Source organism: Solea senegalensis, linkage group LG2 (genome assembly GCF_019176455.1).
Source record: "Solea senegalensis isolate Sse05_10M linkage group LG2, IFAPA_SoseM_1, whole genome shotgun sequence".
Taxonomy (NCBI): Eukaryota; Metazoa; Chordata; class Actinopteri; order Pleuronectiformes; family Soleidae; genus Solea; species Solea senegalensis.
The window spans coordinates 8,023,598-8,044,274 of NC_058022.1; the positions used below are offsets into that span (position 1 = coordinate 8,023,598).

General features: G+C 41.7%; 1 protein-coding gene across 4 annotated transcripts in view; it reads left to right on the plus strand.

The window, feature by feature from the left end:
* adarb1b (adenosine deaminase RNA specific B1b) overlaps positions 1–20,677 on the plus strand; it is a 121,074-nt gene that overhangs the window by 61,392 nt on the left and 39,005 nt on the right. For 2 of the 4 annotated variants that reach the window (XM_044019678.1, XM_044019677.1), the window contains exon 3: positions 16,695–16,732. The exons of 1 other annotated variant lie outside the window; for it this stretch is intronic. Coding sequence is in view for 1 of the 3 variants with exons in the window: in XM_044019676.1 (XP_043875611.1) it covers positions 17,855–17,954 (100 nt within the window). In the remaining 2 variants the exon portion in view is untranslated. Of the gene's footprint in view, positions 1–16,694; positions 16,733–17,676; positions 17,955–20,677 lie in introns of those variants that run through there. One more of the 4 variants, XM_044019676.1, reaches the window with a different exon arrangement.

Sequence of the window (20,677 nt, forward strand, 5' to 3'; positions counted from 1 at the left end):
CATCTCTGATGACACATCATTATCATTTTCACACTCTATATCATAAATCACCTGCATATATGGTAAATGGTCTCTTTTTATATAGCACTTTTCGAGAGTTGATGAACATCCAAACCTGCTTTATACTACAGTTTTGCCATTCACACCCATTCAATCTTTTCATACAAGTGTCTCGCCCAAGGACTCATCAGCATGTAGACGATCTAAGCTGGGAATCGAACCCACAACCTTTGACCATTGTTGGCATCGTGATATAAGTAATGAGTCGACAGAGAACCTCGCTGCATCCCAACACAAAGAACAGTGTAAATTATTCATAAAATGTTTGTTTCACAAGTTGAGAGTAAACACATTTTTCATGCCTGAGAAATACACACAATGCAGTGTTGCGGAAGAATTATGAATGTAAGCATAATTTATATGTTCACAACAACAAATTTTTTCATCTTCAGTTTGTTGGCCACCAGTTTACAGCCTGTGCGTGTTCTTCAACATTCAATAGTGACGTTGTAGCATGTCCTCCCTGCTAACAGCATGTTGTAACAGCCCACTTCTTCTAAAGTGACTTTTATATCTCTTTATTTGGTCGTTAAACCCGTCAGCGATGCTTGAGGAGTGGATTTTAGGTGTTCGGTGATAATGAGCCTCAGCTCCAAGTTCCATTCATTCATTGCGAAGCAGGAGATTCACAAGACAAGAATAGTTTCTCTCTCTCTCCGGTCTCTGTCTATCTGTCTGTCTGTCTGAGTTTGCCTCCAAATATCTCCCTGTCTCACTTCAACTTTGCTCTTGGTGCCGTTTCTACTTAATTATCAGCTCCCACTGTCTCCACTGTTTATTCCACATAGTTTCAACAACCAAATGTACAAATGACTTTTTAAAAATTGTCCTGCGTTTAAATAACAACACATACATTTATCTCTGGATAAGCCTGCCGTCTACACGACAGAACACAGAGAAACTAAAAACACTGCCATCTCTGTTATGGCTGTTTTAGGATCAGTTAAGCTTAGTTCAGTACTTCCTGTGTGACCGGAGCGCAGAACTTTTGTCAGTGCTGTCGCTAAATACACTCCTCTGCTAAATATTGAGATTTTAGAAATGTCCTTGCTTTTAAAGTCTTTTTAATTGATGTACACTTTGACATTGTTAAGTTTCATTCTTGACTCTTCCAGTGACAACACACTCTGACCAATCAATCACATTTTAGCATCAGCTCAGCTCGCTTGGAACCTCGCCAGAGCAGGTACTACAAAGGTACCAGGTTTTCTAGCTAATGGAAAAACAAAAAAGAAAGTGAATGGATTCGAGTCGGGTCTTGCAAGAACTGTAGAGTGGAAAAGCACCGCTGGAGTTTGAGTTTTAATCTGCACGGTCAAAGATCTTTTAAAACGTTGAGGCAGTGAACGAAAATCCAGCGCTACAGAAAAACACATAATGAGGCCCCTTAAAATTAAAGATCCAGTGCGTAACTTGAGTTGCCAGAACACTGCTAACGTCACTGAATCTGACATAAAAGTTTGCACAACACAGCAATAAAAGAAGAAAGAAAAGCGTTCTTTGAAGTGTCCGAAGTATAGGATGCTTAACAGTGTAAGAAATGGTAATAATGGAGTTACACATACCACAGACTAAAGACAAAAGAACACCAGGATATATTTCCTCTCAGTAAGTGTGGCTATTATGGAAGCAGTGCTGCTTGAAATGTGCTCCCTTATTAAAAAAGTAACCCGTGAGTTACCCCGTGCCTGGTGAAGGGGGCATGTCAGATATACGGTGCTGCACTATAACGTCTTTAAATCTTTCTAAGAGGAAAGACAGCAGGAACTGATGCCCTTTTTTTTCTTTTTCTTTATTTTACATAATTTGAATAGTTAGATGTGATGTCACTGCCCTGATACCATATTGTACCTCATTAGTACATCATGGATTTTCTGAAGGCTATTTTCTTTGCATGCAGCATCTCATGTGTTTGGATTTTTCCGAGGTTCACACGGGCAGAAAAATAGAAATTTCCACAGACATGTAGAGAGATAGAAAGGAGCCAGTGAGCAAATCAGACCAGCTTTGTTCACTGGTCCATAGTAGAGCGGGCTTGAGGCAGCATGGCCAGATGGCAATCCCAGAGAGATGTTCCAACCACCCTATCTTATTGATACTGACTCACATGCGGCTCATGTGTGTGTTTTAAAGGGCTTTTATGGACAGTCGGGTCTGTCTTCTAATGTGCATTTTATCAGCGGAGGACGCCGCTGAGTGTACACACACACACAAACACACACACACACTCACACACACTCACACCTGAGAGGTGCCCCGGAGCAACCGCACTCTTCTGCTGTCGGCCTCTGGGAGCAAAACATTCAATCATTAAAGGCTTAGAACGCGCGGCGCTAAAAGGAAACAACCGTGTTTGTGTTGGCGTGTGTCATTCAGACGGGGCTGGAGATAGAGAAGGGCGAAAATAACAAAGAGTAGAAAGACGGGGAGTGGGGAGGGCAGCTTGGGGGTAAGGGGGGGGAGGGGAGGCCTGGCAGAGGGAGTGAGGCTTGGGCGCCACATCTGCCCATGCCTCACTTCCTGCTCTGTGGTTTCTGGCCTGGCACACTGACACCATCAACAACACACCAGGAGGCTGCCACTTTGCTTTATTTACAGTAGTATTGCTGCTTTTCTGGAGGCTGATTATTGGTTGTGTCTCATGCCATCGTCTGAAGTTTGTTTTCTTGCTCCGCTTTCACATTCATTTATGGGAGCCGTTAATCCTGTGCCCAAACAAGCAGCGACATCGTGGAGCAGTTTGGGGGTTAAATAGGCCTTCCTCTGAGTAACGTGCATGCCGGTTATAATCCGGAGAGGCTGACACAGCACACAACTGCGTGGTAGCTTTACCACATCGCCACAGATCTCACTTCATTTATTCCCCCCCAAAGTGTAAGACAGAGAGCTATTAAGGCTTTATTAATATGAATGAGGCCGGGGGTCGCAGCTCTCATGAAACCTTGTTCCTGTTCAGGAAATCTCTCTGAGATACTCCACATTACGTGAAAGTCGAAATGATATTGCTGCTAATTATTAATTGATTATTACAAATGACCAATTATGAATACATTTCCCTGGGACCAACTGTCATGATTGTAATGAAAGAATATCTTTAAATTCCATTTAAAGATAAAGGTCCTTTTTTTTTTTTTTTGTTATCCTTTTATCCCAAACAACAGCCACAAGGCTTTTCAGGGCAATTCTTCCACTCTTAACATGTGATAAAGCCCATAAAAGAGGGTAATAAGTGGGTCAAGAAATTCTTTTTGTGATTGCAAATTGAATGTAGCACATTTTCCGTACCGGTGTACTCATATTTATTTGCTGATCGTGTAGGAGTAGGTCATATTGATAAAGGCTCCTCACAAATGGCTCTCATTTTACAAAGTGTAAGCATTAGCCTGGTTTACTGGATATCCTGTATTTTATGTTGTGTCATCTACTCACAATGTAAGACACACACACGCGCACACACACATGCACAAATGAGAGCGAAACATACCGTGCCCTACTTTTCCAGTACCCCTGTTGTAATCCTATCTAGGACCACTGAATAGAAGCGCTGTGGGAAAGCCTGAACCACCATTGTAAGACAGAGGCTTAAGGAGGAAGAGGAGGAGGAGGCTGGAGAAGGCCGTGCAGGATGGATTTAGTCTCCATCTTGGAAGTGGCTAATTAGCCTGAACTCCATATTCCTGGCAAATGAGAATGAATCCAGTGTCAGAGGAACATATGCAAACTTGCAAGAACATGCATTTTAGCATTCGTCCATTATCACAGTCAGACCATAGCTGCGTGCCGTGAATCTTTCAAGGTTTTACCCTGAATCAGCCAAGACATCCTAAAAAAATCAGATGTATTCAAATATTATGTGATATGAAATATTCCACGTTATTGTAGAACTACTAGTATTTTTTTTTTCAGTTCTTGTTTTGTGTTGAACCAGTTTTATTAGTTTTTTCCACGTTTTTATTTTTATTACTGATGGATATTACTTTATGTAATAATAATAATACTGGAGTAAATGGAGACGCCACCGTGCAATGTATTCTCTCAAGTCAATACTCACCCTGGAGTATGATTTACAGATCACAGATTTCTGATTTGGAACAACAGGTCAAATAAACCTGGTTACGCTTCTTTGTGCAAATTTTGACTCTGTTTAAATAATATGAAGAATGAGTTGAAATGACCTACTACGTCCCTGTCAATATGAGAGGATTCAAAAAGCAAATTAGATCTAATTAAATCATAATTAAGTCTTGTTTTTTTCTTCTTCTTGCATTTCAGCTTGTATGTTGTGTTGTCGTGTGGATTTACAAAAAAAAAAAGGTGAATTAGCCCCACCCTTATTGCTCTGCCTGAGCAAGGAGACGACAATTTGTGACGATTTGACGCGGATGCTGCTCTGAGGCATTCTGACGACATGTGGACGACGAATGCACACTCGGAGGACGCGGCCTTGCCTGTTGAGGCTCACGTGTCGTGTTTTTATCCTTCTTGGCCTCCAGTGTAATGAGAGCTCAGGTTGCAGTGCTGGATGCAGTGGCAATACAGGTGTTACCTGGTGCCTCCACGCGTCCCTGTGTGTGTGTGTGTGAGAGAGAGAGAGAGCGAGAGCGAGACATGGCCAGCTGCCCACTTTACCAAGGCCGTAGCAACTCCCCAGATGGTTGCCCCAGATAGAAACACCAAGGGAATAGAGGAATGCATACATGCATACTCTCTTTGATACACACACACACACACACACACACACACACCTGCATGGGTACCCTTCACACATGCAGTTACTTGCATAGTCCCACCAGGGCAGGTGACGGGAGGGAAAGGGAGAGGTTTTTTTTAACACATTTTTGGCATGACCTCAAACTTTTTTGTGATGCAGTATGGAAATGAATTGATTGTTGTTAAAAAGTGTCATAACAACACAGCAGCACGGTGCTTACCAGAAATGAACTTGCAGGTTACAGGTACAGAAATACGTAATTCCATGAATAGATGAGAATAAAAACAATACAATTACAAGAAGGGAGAAGAAGTGTGTTTTAAGGGAGGATTTAAAAGTCTCTAGGGTCTGTGAGGTTCTAAGATAGAGAAGGGGCAAACTGTTCCAGAGTCTGGGGGCAGCTCTGTCCCCTCTAGACTTAAGTCTGGTTTTAGGATCCTCCAGCAGCAGTTGGTCAGAAGACCGTAAGGCTCTGGTTGGGGTGTGTAGCGACGCAGGAGCTCAGAAGGATACAGAGTGCTTTAAAAACAGTTCATAGAAGTTTAAAATCAATACGATAAACAGACTGGTTGGTGGAAGGTCCAAGCTTTTCAACACCAGTCACACATGCATGCACTTCACTGCCACCACTAAAGTCATTATTGTCCATTTCACTGTCCTTTGCCCTTTGTCCCTCCGCCCTCTGTCTGTCTCTCTCTCACTCTCTCATGTTGGCAGGAACACATTTTTTTTGCACTGGATGTGCAAATAAGATACTGCAGTGCAAGCAATCATGTGGGTCGTTTAAAAAAAAAAAAAGTAAAAAACAAGCCAAACAGCCTCACCTTTTTACCTTTCTGTAAGCGAGCTCACTGATAATCACGCTGAGTGCTGCAGTACCTTGCGCTCACCTGTCATGACGTCCCTGCGGTTCCTCCTGGTCGTCCAATAACGGATGACCTCACAGAGCGTTTTTTTTCAACTGTGAAGGGGCTAAAAAAAAACGTTACTCACCTTAACGTTCTCGTATTCTGAGTGTGTGTGTGTTTTTTTTTTTCCTGCAGTCGTGTGTGTGTGTGTGTGTGTGTGTGTGTGTGTGTGTGTGTGTGTGTGTGTGTGTGTGTGTGTGTGTGTGTGTGTGTGTGTGTGTGTGTGTGTGTGTGTGTGTGTGTGTGTGTGTGTGTGTGTGTGTGTGTGCGTGTGCGTGTGTGTGTGTGAAGTCATTATCCTCAATGTCACACCGCATTGCAGTGCAGTAAAAACCTTCTCAGCGCTCACACACACACACACACACACACACACCGATCTCACACTTTCAGGGCTGTGTTCCATATGCTTATACAGTATTTGACTGTACTGCATGGTGGCAGTGGTGGAATAGAAATGTCATCATTGATCATTCAGTTTAAAGACATTTAATAATTATTAGTTTTAGTCTTTTTTCCCCCCCTTTAATTTAATCTGCGTCTGCTCCTGTTTATCTCACACTATCTCATTAATCTTGTGATTGATTCTAATATTTCATGCTTTTCTAAATCTATTATTATTATAGACGGCACACTACACTCAGCATATACTTGGCAAACAATATGCTCAGTGTGTCATCATCCTCTTCATTAAATACATTTATTGCATCATGTAAAATCGTACTGGACTGTTCTCGTAAAGCACACTTTGCATTATCTGAATTATTTCTCTCCTTTACGAGCATTTTGTTTGTTGCTATTTTTGATTTCTAGCCTCTTTTCTGATTAAATGATGGACTGCATTATGGTTCCCGGGCTAGTTAATGCCTTACGGATGTCAAAAGTAAAAGTGCAGTGGAACACTTAAATCAGGTCCTTGAAGAGTAGGCAGTTAAATACAGTGTGTGGAGCTCTGAATGTGGGTAATGTAAGGTAACGTCTGCTGCAGATGGGTTTTATTAGCCGGGCCTTGGTATCGATGTCGATTATCTCCACATGCCAGAGATTGTTTCAGATGAATCGGCCGGGGTCGGTCGCTCCGTCCCTCCTTGCTTTAAAGAATCTGTGTCCTTTTCACTTCTGTTGATGGGATCTATTTCTCTCCCTGTGACCTCAGCCCCCGCCCCACCCGCCCCACCACCACCACCTTCTGTGGAATACGGGGAAAGGGAAGGTTGTGTCGGTAACAAGGGCACACAGCTGTGTAGCAAAGATAAATTGGCCGAGTGCAGCGGCTCATTCGTCATCAGAGGAAACGCTGACGTCTGGTGTTGTAGTCCGTAGAGTAAGACGGCGCGGACTATTAAAAAGTGAGGAGGAAATGTGTCGTGCCTCAGCCTGACTGAGGGCAGGTTAGAAAATCCTGTTGTAGATTATGGAGAGCGACTCGTGTTGCGTGTGTGTGTGCGTGTGTGCCGCTAATCTAAGCCACACAGTGTTCATTTTCCCTGAGAGGGAAAAAAACAAAGGTTCACATTATAAACGTGTCACGTAATCACATAAATTGTGTTGATATTTTCTGGCTCATTTGTGTCACGTTGGCACTTAAACTGAAAGCACCTTAGTCATATGATTCACCTCGGCACGGTGAAGATCAAAACACTTCTTTTTTTCTTTCTCCCCTTCGTTAAATTGATATGAACGTTCTAAATTTACACCACACAGCCTACCTACAACTGGAACATGAGCAGCCAACTTTTTAGGCTGTGTTGCTATGACAACATGCTTTTTTTTCTCTTTTTTTTGTAAGGATTTCCCTGCTTCTTGTCAGAATCCGGCTTTTGCAGCAGCAGCAGCAGCAGAGTTGACGCGAACCACAACACGACACACAGTCGCTCAGTTTGATTGGTATTCAGCAGAGAACTCCCGGGTTATTATTCTAAACGGGAGCCAGGGATTCGTCATTTGTTATGGATTCTATAGGCATTGCAGACTCTGACATCCCTGTTGATATACACAGTATATTAACACCCTTTTCTGTTGCATATCAAAAATGATATTACGTTAAGGCCGTAACCTCTGCTTCCCCCCCCCGTCTCCCACACTTCTTCTCTTACAGTGCGTCGGCTCTGCCCTCCAGGTGTATATCAATACATGTAGACACCCCATGTTTTCCCCTCATGCCTATATTAAGCACACATGCACACACACATGCAGACGTGTAACATACGCAGGAAACATCACCGTAATGCTCGTGCCTCGGTGGATCTGTCACCGAAGGCCTGGTTAAAGCGGAGACCACATCCAGCAACGTGGAGCTGAGAGCCGTCCTGGGAAGCGTAGGAAACTCCCATGGGAAGAATGCTGTAATTCCTCTTTTTTTTTTTGCACATGCAATTATTTAGAATAAAAGGAAGCTCTTGTTTGGAGGGAACAATGGTAAAAAAAAAAGAAGATAAATTCCATCTTTTTTTGCCGATTGAAGTCTTAAATAAGTGACGACAGATTGATTGGTATCAACACAAACAATGTGGTCACAGAGCAGCAATTACATGAATAAATGGGTAAAAAATACATTTGTCAGCTACAAAGTATTCTTTTTAATAACTTCTCCAGTAATTGTTTGGTCCATAATATGACGTTTTGAGCGGTGTTTACCAAACCTGGAAATGGTGTTCTAAAAGAAACCAGATAATACTCACATTGAAGAAGCCGGAAAATCTATTAAAACCTCTTTAAATAATTAAAGTTAATTAATTAAATGAATGATTAATAAACGATTAATCGAGTACATTATCATCATACATTATCAGCGATCATATGAAGCTGTTTGATCATAAAATTTGACTTTTTTTCACTTCTTTCATAAGTAGTGTGTGACTGTGACCTGTCTTACGTACAGTGCATGACGTCAATGGAAGGGTGAATCAGATGTTCCAGAGCTACTAGAAGATGTAGTTACAATATTTTATTTTTTTGTCATTTCTCTTATTCGTTTATTCTGGGATGTCCGTGTGCATTCCGTTCCTTCACACTGGACTCGCACTGTTTATGCAGATGTGCAGAAAGTGACTCGTTTCTGGCAAAGTCGTAGTGGAAATATTGCGAGTGATCACACATTTTTTTTGTGTGTTTATTCTTCGGCGTTTTCGTCCACTCTTTGTGTGCCGCTGCGTACACTCACTGTCGGTGCGTTGGTCGAGGCCAGGTGGTTCCTCTGATACATGCGGAGCCACCAGCTGCTTCTTCACCTGCATCAGAGGGCCACGGCACACGGTGTTATTGGTGCAGCATCAAGGATAATCTCTCAGTGGCGTCCCAGAGTGCTAATCCCAGACTGGTAGTATCACTGTCAGGGACTGAACACAGCTCTGTGTCGTACTAAACATTTAAATTCACAATAAAGTAACACAACCTCTTTTAAAAATAAGTGTTGACAGCGCAGAATCCTCAGAGTCCTGCACTGTGACAAATACTGCAGGACTTGCCTGCTTTGTTAAACCCCCCCAGCACCTGCAGTAACTACTCGTGGGACTAGGTCTCACATCGACTGCCAAGTGTTCCTCAATTCAGCGTCACACAATTAAAATGGGACACAAAGAAAATGTGAAACCTATAGAACAAATTACCGTTGTTACTTAAGCCAGACGATCACTGAACTCTGTGAACGCAGGACGTGAGAACACAAAAATCATCAAAAGATGATCTGTGTGATTGTCACTGTTTATATTAGGCTACTGTTAAGAGTTGAGAGAATGAGACACTCAGTGGGACAATGTGTTCTTAAACTGATTAGATTTGCAGCGTGGAACTCTGTCTCGTCTTGCCCGATGGTAACAGTCACAAGAGTGTGTCCTTGCAAAAGAAAAGTGAGTGTCGCATGTTGTGCCGTCTCACCTGGACGAGGTTCTCCTGCTGCGTCTGACTCGAGGTGCAGATCTCCCGCTGTGTTTGTATGTAAATGGCAAAAATTGTGGAGAAGAAGTGTCGAGACCAATTCTCTGGACATCATGTCTGGAAATGGCTGCAAACATACAGCCGTACATGACATACAAGTGTGCTGTATATCATTTTGTATGCAAAAGTACTTGCTGATGAGCCTTTTATAAAACTTATTTTTTAGCCAAGTACCCAAACAAAAGAATTTCATTGAGCTTGTTGCCTGGTCTAAGAAGAAAAAACCTGAAATGTATAATTATTACATATGTATGTATACAGCAATATCAGGTATATGTATGTATATATATATATATATATAGACATATATATATGTATATGTATATATATATGTATATGTATATATATATATATATATATATCTATATATATATATATATATATATATATATATGCTGGACAGTGCCCCACAAATGACCCCAGATAAAGTTCTTCTCATCCACTGAGAAGGTTTGACCTTCGCCTGTGTTCAAGGATATAGCAGCACATTGTAAAACTGGCTCACATACACAAGCAGCAGATCCCCCCCCAAAATAATCACCCAACCCAAATCCATACAGTACATGTACTTCATACTGTGTGCAAAAGTATAGTTATACTGTAGCGTGACTGCCCTCTGCTGGACAAGCTGCTGCAAAACAAAAACATGACCAGACGTTCATAATAACCGAGCGAGGCCGTTCAGCTTAACACGTCCTTTGAATTATTGCGCGCACACACACACACACACACACAGACACACACACACAGTCAGTCACAGTATAATTACACACAAACATAATTAAGTGATGCATTAATCAAAGTGTTTCTCTTTGTGTGTGAGAAAAAGATAGGTCAGAGGGAGGAGGGAGCATTTAGTGGTATTGCAGTAGGCCTGTGTGTGTGTGCATGTGTGTGTGTGTATACATGTTTTAAATAAGCTGTGTGGACCAACTGTCAAACAAATCTATCTTTGTGAGGACATTTTGGCTGCTCCACACGACTTGAGCAGGCCTTTTGAGGATTAAGTACTGGTATTATAGGGTTAGGCATTTAGTTGTGATGGTTAAGGTTAGGGTAAGGGGCTAGGGAATGCATTATGTCTGAGTGTCCACACAAAGAATGTGAGACCAACGTGTGTGCGTGTGTGTGTGTTTTTCAGAGACAATGAGAGAGAGTGGCCGATGGCCTGATTTTGGACTTAAAGGGCCACTTCACCCAAAAAATATACAGTTTTTTACTAATTTCCAGAGATAAATGTGTTATTCCATCACCAGACAGTGCATCTGAGATACAAGTCTCATTCCCACAACAACAGAGTGAGTTGGGATTGGAAAAAATAGAATAAAATTGCCAAATATTCGACGTCATAGTCGCTTCCCTAAAAGGAAAAAAAAAAACTGGTCAAATTTAACCTGACTCTGGAATAGATAGTGAATGAAACAAACAGCAGCATCGTAATGATTTTAAATATATCCTTCATTTGAACAAGTGGGGGGAAAAAAATGGGTGAAAGCGCCCTTTAGGAGCAGGAGTCGAGGTTTACAGTCATGCGCAGTCAGCTGGGCATTCTGTCTCTCTTTCATAATCGACGACTGACTTGGTTTGTGTCCAGCCCGCTCTCAGATGCCTTTTCACTTTCCCTTTGCCATGTATTTCTAATCACCTCTGTCCAGTTAATCGAAGCTCTTGTATCGTTTTCCATCCGCCCACTGCCGTCCACCTGCAATCTTCAGAGAGCCAGGAGGAGGTTTGCACCTATTAGACACTAAAATGACTGCAGCTCCCTCTCTCTCTCACACACACACACACACACACAGAGACACAGACACACCACCTCTTAGCTCTAAAAGCTCTCAAAGGCTCTTCCCTCCTGTCTCTGCTAATCCATCACACATCCCCCCCTCCTGCTCCTGCTGTTGCCAAACTCTGCACACGAGATGAGGCTCCGCACATGTTGCTTTAGGAACACGACTTCCTCACAAGGCAATGAAACTCCTCTCCTGCCTGGACATTTTTCATCTGCCTCTGCTCTCAGGTATTCAGCCGCTGCAGGACGGGCTCATGCCTACATGTCAGGTTTCTGTGCGGCGTCCACGGCGCGGCTGTTAAGCGGCTATTACAGTATTTCAGTGTTGGCCAGTACAGCCGTGGTGTGTGTGTGTGTAACCTGTGTTCTTCAGTACAGCGGAGCTTGGTTTTGTGTTGTCTGTGGAGACACAGGGTGTGATGCATTTTACTTTGCAAACAGCAGCAAACCTTAGGTAAATGAATGATCCCGGAAGGTTTCTGCAGACTCACCTGATGCGTAACGACACGAGCAAGGGCTTGGCAACAGAAGTTACATACTGGAGCTTAAAGACAATGTGCAGACCTTTTTTTATATATATTAATATTTCTTTTTATTCTTTGCATACTGCTTGTTCATGTTTTTTTGTAGTGGTTGACAGAATTTTATGGCTCTTGCCGGGTTTATTTTTAGAAATCAAAGCATCCAGTAACTGATATATGATGATATTGATATTTTGTGTTTTATTTTCCTCCGTCTGATAAAATATCACAACAAATGATGCCTTAAATTGCTTGACACTGTCCCCATTAACTGCGTCTTGTGTCGGTCCACTCACATAACATACTATTTATATGTATCAAATAAAAACAACCGGTATTAACTTAATATTCATCAAAAATAAAATATGTCAAATAAAGTTTTGGATAGTTAAAGTGCTAGTGACATAGCATCATTTCTAATAACACAATAAGTGTAAGCATACATAAATAAGTATAATATCAGCCCAGATTATTAATAGAATTGGCCCAATCATCAGCCCAGTCGAGTTTTCTTCTCCTTCTTCTTCACACCTCATCACTTGTCCTTCACAGTCTCTCATTTGTGATAATGAAATGTTTTTATTTACAACTGAATTCCTGTATTCACATGTCGTAAATGCAATAATGTTATTCCTTTTTTTCCCCTTTTTTCACGCATCAGTAAATGTTACCACTCTATCAGTGGACTGTGATATTAAGCAGCTATGAGGTGATGCTGAGCTCTCGTCAAAAGGCTCTTAAATCCAGACAAATTGCTTTTGAATAAATAAAAAAATAGAGCCCCTCCGAGTCTGTTTTTAGAGCTTTTGCACTTTTTGTTGGCCGCGTACGTGTACGAACTAACAGATGGGCTTCACCACAGTAGTCTGGAGTTTTGCCCCGTCAAACTGTTTAAGAGGTTGTTTTTGTCAATGGTTGTGTTCCTCTGTCAAACCACTGTAAAGGCCACTGGGAGTTTAGTTGTTATTTGAGTCAGGAATGCCTTTTTATAAAGTCTGGGGAGCCGCAGAGAGTTGGTGGCGTAACCGCAGCCTCTCGCTCTCTCCTCTCGTCCGTTCAGTGTGTGTGTGTGTGTGTGGAGAATGTTCATGAAAGAGAAAGAGACTCCGCCAGTGGAACAACACGGGCCTCCGCTGAACTGACTCCCGGTCTCCCGAGTCTGCAGCTTCTGCACCATCTCGATAAATTAAAACTAAGACGGGGAAACGGAGTAGCCTGTCTTGAGTTTTCAGAAGAAGAAGAAGAAAAAAAAACAACAAATCAAAACAAAAAAACACTCGCGCAGCCAAGGCGGTTGTGGTGAGACTTGGCCAGCTGTCGTTATGGTTGGCTTGGACAAAGAGGTGAAAAGATGAATTTGTGCCTGGAGTATATTTAAGTTTTACCATGTCTCTCCTCACATGCTGTCTGTCTTCTGCGTCCCTCAGCTCATATCCTGAATCTGTCGTCTGGCTTTTTTTTCCCCTCTCTCTCTTTCTAACCGTCTTCCATAAATCTGTCTCTGTTGTTCCTCGGCTGCTTGTCTCCACTTTTCCCCTCACTCTGTGCTCAGTTTAACTTGTTTAATTGTCAAGCCTCTGCCCCCAAAAACCTCTCATTTTAGATTTTCAGAACGTGTTATATCAAGCTGTGGGAGTGGAGCAGAGGGGGGGAGTGGAACAGCAGTTGAAACTGCCTGGTTTGACCTTTAATGACCCTGCAGGCGCAGAGCGTTCTCCTCACCTGATGTTACCTTTCCTCGCTTCCTTCTCCTCATTTACATTTCTGTCCTTTTTTTCCGCATCGTTTCTTGAGCTTCTATATTTCTACTTCTCTATTTCTCTCCCTCCTTGTCTCTTATTAATTTAACGTCCTCTCTGTCCTCGATTTCTCTTATCTGCCATGAAGGATATGGAGCTGTAAGGCAGCCTTTTTTCCTCAAGCTTTCCTGTAAATTTACTCTTATTAATATTCTGTGGGCTTTTGGTATGTTTCACTACCTACTTTTTGCACTTCAGAAGCAGCATTTCAACCTGTACATCAAAATGACTGTTAATCACACACTGGAACATGTCAAACAAACAATACCAAAGGTTTTCTTCTACACTCTGAGTCTTTTACTGCTTCGCTGCACAAAGTAATTTATGGTCATTTATGCGTCTATAATCAGTTTAATCATGATGGAATCTCAAATGTAAATGTATTAATATTTAATCCACCCTGCATTTGCTGCATCATAATCACTCAGGTCAGCTGAGTACACATTATTATTATCATCACATTTAGGGACTCGTCGTATCCGATTTTCAGTGCTGTGTGGTGTGGACACTGAAATCCAATCCTAAATTCAGATTTTCAAGTTGGACTAGTGTCACTTCAGTATGTGGTTCCTAGATCAGATCTGTTGTTTTGAATCTTTTCTCTAATTTCATAATCATTGGCGTTTGGATTGAAATGATGTGACTTCAACTGTCAGTGAGTTTAACTCATACAACCTGTGCCATGTGTTGAATAAATCTGGCATAAGACCTTTTTCACAGCACATTATTCCTCGTAATTAAATAGTAGGACAAACACCGGTTTGACCAGTAACATTAATGATAGTTCCACTCCAGTTTTAAGGACTTTTAAGTATAAATGTAGGTCAAACTTCATAGTTGACACTTTGACCTGTTGAAGCAGCTTTCTGTATTTATTATTATTCTTTAAAAAAAATAATAGACATTTAAAACATTTTGTCTTTCTGTATCTGTAGAGAGTACTAAGAGGCCCTATTCAGCTCCAGGGCCTCTTAGATCCTCCTTTCATGAGTCCCCATCTTTCATTCAAGAACCAAAGGTCTCTCTGTGGCTGCCCTAAAGCTCTGGAACAGTCTCCCCATCCCATGTTTTTAAATCTGATTTAAAGTCTCATCTTTTTCAGTTTTGACCCTTACTTTAAAACCTGACGCTGTATGACATTGTTTTAAATGTGTTGCTTTTTTTTAATTGCACTTAATTTTGCCTTATTTAAAACACTTTGGTTCAACATCTGTTGTGTTAAATGCACAAAAGTCTAGACTTTTACCCAAACAATAATAAAAAAAAAAAGATTCAGTAGCTGGCCTTTTTTAATACTTGAGCAAGTGGCTGATTTGTCCTGTCAAGAACAACAACAACAGTAGCAGCAACAGCAGTAGCCACTGATAGCTCCTCGGTTGTATTTAGAATCACTGTCCTGCTGAACCATTCGTCTCACATCAGTGTAAATATTAACAAAAGGACTTGACAGCCTTTTATTGTCGTTATCCTTCAAGAAACAAAAGGTTATTTATGATGTGAGATGGCTTTCACAGCTGCAGCAAGGATTCGTTTACAAGCTCTTGTGTCTGCCAAGCTTTAAGGAAGGCGTTTAAGTAGCATGAAGCCTGCATGGCAGTAAATTAATTAGAAACACATTTTTCCAGCTAAATAAACAGATTTATTCACTTTTACTGGGGGGAAAACTTGCATGTCCTTACTTTAAACAATGGCCGACTGGAAAAAAAATGCCAGTTTTTTTTAAGAATTGATTCATTGTGAAGTTTGGAAAATCCATCTGATGTAGAAGCCTGGCCGAGTAATCTTTTATAAATTAACATTGTCTTTTATTTGTTGGTTCAGTGTTTTATCTTCCAAGGACAGACACGCTCTCGGCAGCATTGTAAACTTCTGCTGCAAAATCACCGGGGTCAGGCATAGAGACCTGTGTTCAATCTTGGGGGAGATCGGGGGATTTAAAAAAGGCCAAAGACATTATTAATCTATATAGACTGAGCAACAACCAACACTCCTGTTAACCTGAGGTACAGTATATCACCGTTACCTTATGGAGAGCACGTCCTCCTGCATGGTGGTGGGAGGTTCCACAAACAAAAACAGCACAAATGGCTCTTACAGATTTTACCATCTATCTTCTACTGAGAAAAACTAAAACAAAAAAGGAAAACTTAAATTGGTGAATCCTGAATAAATTGATAAATTGATTCAACCCTACTTTGAGTCAAATTAATGTCGGTGTTTGCTTTTGAAGTAACCATAATTGAGCATCTGCCCTGCACTAAAGAAAAAAGAAAAATGGCTGACAAAGTAAACAAAAGTTCTTCAATTGGTAAAAACTTCAATAAATTAAGTAAATTCAACATCTTAGTTTGAATTAACTTCAATTAAATACTAAATATTAAATACACTAATATTTTAGTATAGTTTAAATGACTCAATATCCATAATTGAGCTGCTTTTAATTAAGTTAAATCGAACTAAAGTAACTACTAGTTAAGTTTGTCATTGAAGTCATTTTCTTTTTACAGTGTCCTGCGAATTATCCTCCACATGAGGGTCACAGGGTGAGCTGTGCCAATCTCATCTGACATAGGCACAGTATTCCCTGGACAGGTTGCCAGTCCATCACAGAGCCACATACATAGACAAAAAAACATCCACTCTTACACCTATGGTCCAATTTACCTAATCCCCATACTGCATGTTTTTGGACTGTGGGAGGAAGTTCGGAGAACCCGGAGAAAACCCACGCACACACGGGGAGAACAGAAAGGCCCTTGTTCCGATTGGGTCGGGAACCCGGGTCTTCTTGCTGCAAAGGCCAGAGTGCTAATCACTAATCTTATATATCGTTGTCTGACGCCCAGTGCCTGACATGCTGTATGCCTGTATGTTTGTATATGTGAGAACTGATGATTGTGTATGGGAGGCCGCAGGTGAATTGCCCTGAAAAAAATCTGCCGTTTACTTACATCTCGTCTTTGTTTCCATCAGGTTGTTACGATCACAGACGTCGCACACCACAGCCAACGGTGAGTGTCCCCTCTCTCTCTCTCTATTTTTCATCATCAGCATAACTAACATAGCTTTAAAAAACAACAACATTAGCACTCAACCACAATCAGCATTAGTGGGCTTTCAGCCAGGGGCGACTGTGACTCAGGAGGTGCAGTCGTCCTCTAATCTGAAGGTTGCTGATTCAATCACTTCTCCTTCATTCCACATGCTGTGGTGTCCTTGGGCAAGACACTGAACCCAAGTTGCCCCCCTGATGTACCATGCGCGTGTGAACAAGTGCTGTATGAATGTGTATTTTCACTATTGTAAGGCCTAAAAGAAACGGGTGCTTTTGTGCCTCTGCACGTGTAATTACAGAAGATGACCACTAGAGAGAGGCAGTGCATATCTTTTATCCTTCCCTTCCTGCTCAGCCTCTGAGAGGGAAAACAAGCATGATCACTTGAGATGTAGTTGAAGGGGCAAGGTCAAAAGGGAATCCATTATTGCAATAATGAAGCATATTTACATGTAACATTAAAAGTCCAGTGTTATGTTTGTACTTTTGAGTTGTAGTTAGTGATTTTCTTGAATGCTAAAATGATCCCCCACCGCAGTGCAGCTACAGAAATTGTGTGATGAGGTGAAAAAGCAGTCGGAGGAAACGTAGGAAACGTAACGCCCGTCGGAGATGTCAGTTACTTTGTGAGGGGGATTAGACGGGCGAGGACGCCGTGATTCTGCTCACCGTGCTAATTCATAACCCTTCTGAAAAGACGAGCCTCTCTTCCCCGAGAGTCCCCTCCTTCTTCCTCTCACTCTCCCTCTTTCGTCTTCCTTCTCTGACTACTGATAGGGCAGACATGGAGTCAACGGAGAGAGACGGCGAGAGGAGGAGGAGGAGATGGAGGCAAGGGAGGGAGGGAGGGAAAGAGTGTTGGGAGACGAGGGAAGGACTAAAGTAGAAACAAAGAAACGCTGCAGGTGTGTGGAGTTGGCCACTCTGACTATATGTTATCATTAGTGTGACAGCGTTGGCTGCGAGAGGTGAGGGACAGGTAGACTTATCCGTGAGTGTTCTCAGTCAGATCACAGCAAGGCCAGTTCTGGACAGCAGTGTAGTTTGCTCCACACTCGGCACAAGTGCTGATCGAGGCATGGCCCTTCTTACCAACGGCACACAGAACCAGGACTCCTATTACTGCCTGATCCGGCGCAGGTTCAAGAGGAGACGCAAGAAACGCTCCGAACGCAAAGGTAAACTCTTGACAGCGACACTATAGTTCCAGACACAGAGAGAGAGTGATGCACAGCTGGTTTGTTGTAGACTTTGTGGTGAACAGTAACAGGTGGAGGAGAAGAGCTGCACCTACTGTAATGAACTGTCAGCAAACTGCTGTTGTAATGATTCTTGTTTTTTTTGTGTAGTAAACCATGCATTACAGAAGAAAAGCTTTGCTATGTTTATTCTTTAGTAAGTGTAGGCAGTTTCATGTAGTTTGTTTTTCCCCAATAAGTTTTTTTTGGTGTTCTTAAGATTTAAAAATGAACTTCCTTGTCTTGTGCTTCATAAATATTTTCTATTCATCTCTGATCTATACATGGTCAATGGTGTGTCATAGAAATATTTACTACATTAATGCAACTGTTTACCTGTTAGATTACAGTGAATGAATGTATTTGAATCCTAACCAGCAGGATACTGGAACACAACCATTAGAAAACATATCGTAGAAAATAACTACCTTAAATCATGATGAGACCTGTCAGTAATTTTAAGAGAGGAAATTAGTTCTTTGTTTACATTTCAGCCACACTATATATCATCTATTATGTCATCAGTGCTTGAAAAAAAATCTGAATGCAAGAAATGATGTTAATGAGGCTATTGCTATTGTTTGTGTCATTTGCTAAAAAATTTAATTTAGCACATGATCATTTATTGTATGTGATTAACTGACCAAAGATTCATACAATTTGCAACCCTGATTGTTACACACACCTTTGTGTTTGTGTGTCCCTGAGCAGATTTTCAGAATGTATGAAGTGATGGTTTTCAAACATCCTCACTGAGACAGGTCTGTGTCCCTTTCTGACATTTGCTCTGAGCTAAACTCTCCTGAGTTTGCTCTGCTCTGCGGATTAACCTAACAGCGGAGGTAGTAATTACTTAGGTGGCCACAGCTCACTGGAAGCATTAGCCATGTCTCAGCCACTTGCTTTGACACCAAACACCCCCCCCCACCCCCAAAACACCCCCAGTCCTTCGCCGAGTCGAGTCCATTCATTCAAATAAATCCAACCAGTGCTGATGTTGCATTTTTCCCCCCTGAATTGCACACTCCACTCCTGCTCAGCCAGAGACTTACTACGTCCATCAGCATTACATACATCGGTTTCACGCCTTTTCACTCTCCCTTATCACTAGTGGAATGAAAGTAGCACTTTTTTCACCATACCCAGAGAAGCGATGACATAAGCAGGGCTTTGGACCCATGTTGCTGTTTGCACTCTCGGCCGGCTTTGTTGCCCTGCAGCGGAAGCCTCCTGATAAGTTGCTTAGCTCTTTAGCTCCTCGAGTGCACGGTGGCTTAGCGGCAAATTCTTGCCGAGATGATGAGGTTGCATACTTACTTAAAGACAGTCATCAGTAGAATAATATGATAGTGACTCGAGGAAATCTCCCCCCTGAACAGTGAGGACAGCCGGTGCCGCACCACTGAACTGGACAGTCCATTAAGTGTAGATTGGCTCCTTCCACAAGGACACTCAAAGTGTCGATACAGGGTCGTCCAGGGTCACGGTTTTGAGGAGCCATCTCTCAATAAGCACTAATCCACAGTGCGGCCCTAAACTGAATTTATATTCATTACACTTTTGACCTCATCTCAGCGCTTTAAAAGGACACATTTTCATTTCATTTTACAAAAAAATTGTCATGTATTTTGACAGTGTTTGTGTGTGAGCCTGCACACAATTAAAGGAATACTCCACCGATTTGCATTTAGCTTTGTATTGCTAGAATAAGGGTAGTATTTTTCCCCCGAGTTGAGAAATATCTTCATTGTTTTCGTTGTTAAGTGCCCACCAGTGACACTTGGTCCTGTTAGCAAAGATGGTGGACACTGTTTACATTCTGGGAATCAGGTCCCGTCCCCCTACGAGTGGGTCTAAAAAGTCCAGAATTAGCATTGCAGTTTCAAGCCTCGGACCAAGTGTCACTGGTGGGCACGTAACAAAGAAAATAATGAAGATAATTCTGGACTCAGGGAAAACTGAGGTTGGGAATCACTATTTTTCAAAAATACGACCTCTATTCTAGTAATACAAAGCTAAGTATTCCTTTAACTGTATATTGAAGCCAGACATGGCAATTCTAGTGACTTACCAGCGTAGCCAACTAGGGATGATTCATCTTCAAAAAAAGAAGTCTCAACATGTCTTTGTCACCCACAGGCTTCTTTCACAGCTTGTCGTAGTGGGGAAAGCACAGGTGTTACTAATAACCTTACCAGTAGCTTACAGTTTCACTGTTACCACAGGTCAAACGAGACCTTTAGTGGACAATAGAGCACTAGGACATTTAGTGTAAGAAGAATGAAGAGAGTTAGACGAATGAGCGTATCTTGGCAGTGAGGTATTTAGTCAAATGCGCACCCTTACTGTCCTGCAAAAATAGTCTATTTAGACAAAATAAGTGTTAACACCTCAGTATTGGTGTGCATGTGTGTGTACTTTTTACCTCTTTAGGATTGTGTCTGGCTTAAACACTTACAGGACACTTAGTACTCATGGAGATCAAAACCTGGTCCTAATTAAGGAGAACCTGATTTCTAAGATACTAGTTGTTTAGAGCTAAAATTAGAATTTTGGTTAGGTTAGAATTAGGGTTAGACATTAACTGGTTAAGGTTGGAATAATTATGTTTTTAGGCTGTCCAAATATGTTGGCTTGGTTTTGAGAACGAATAATATGAAGAA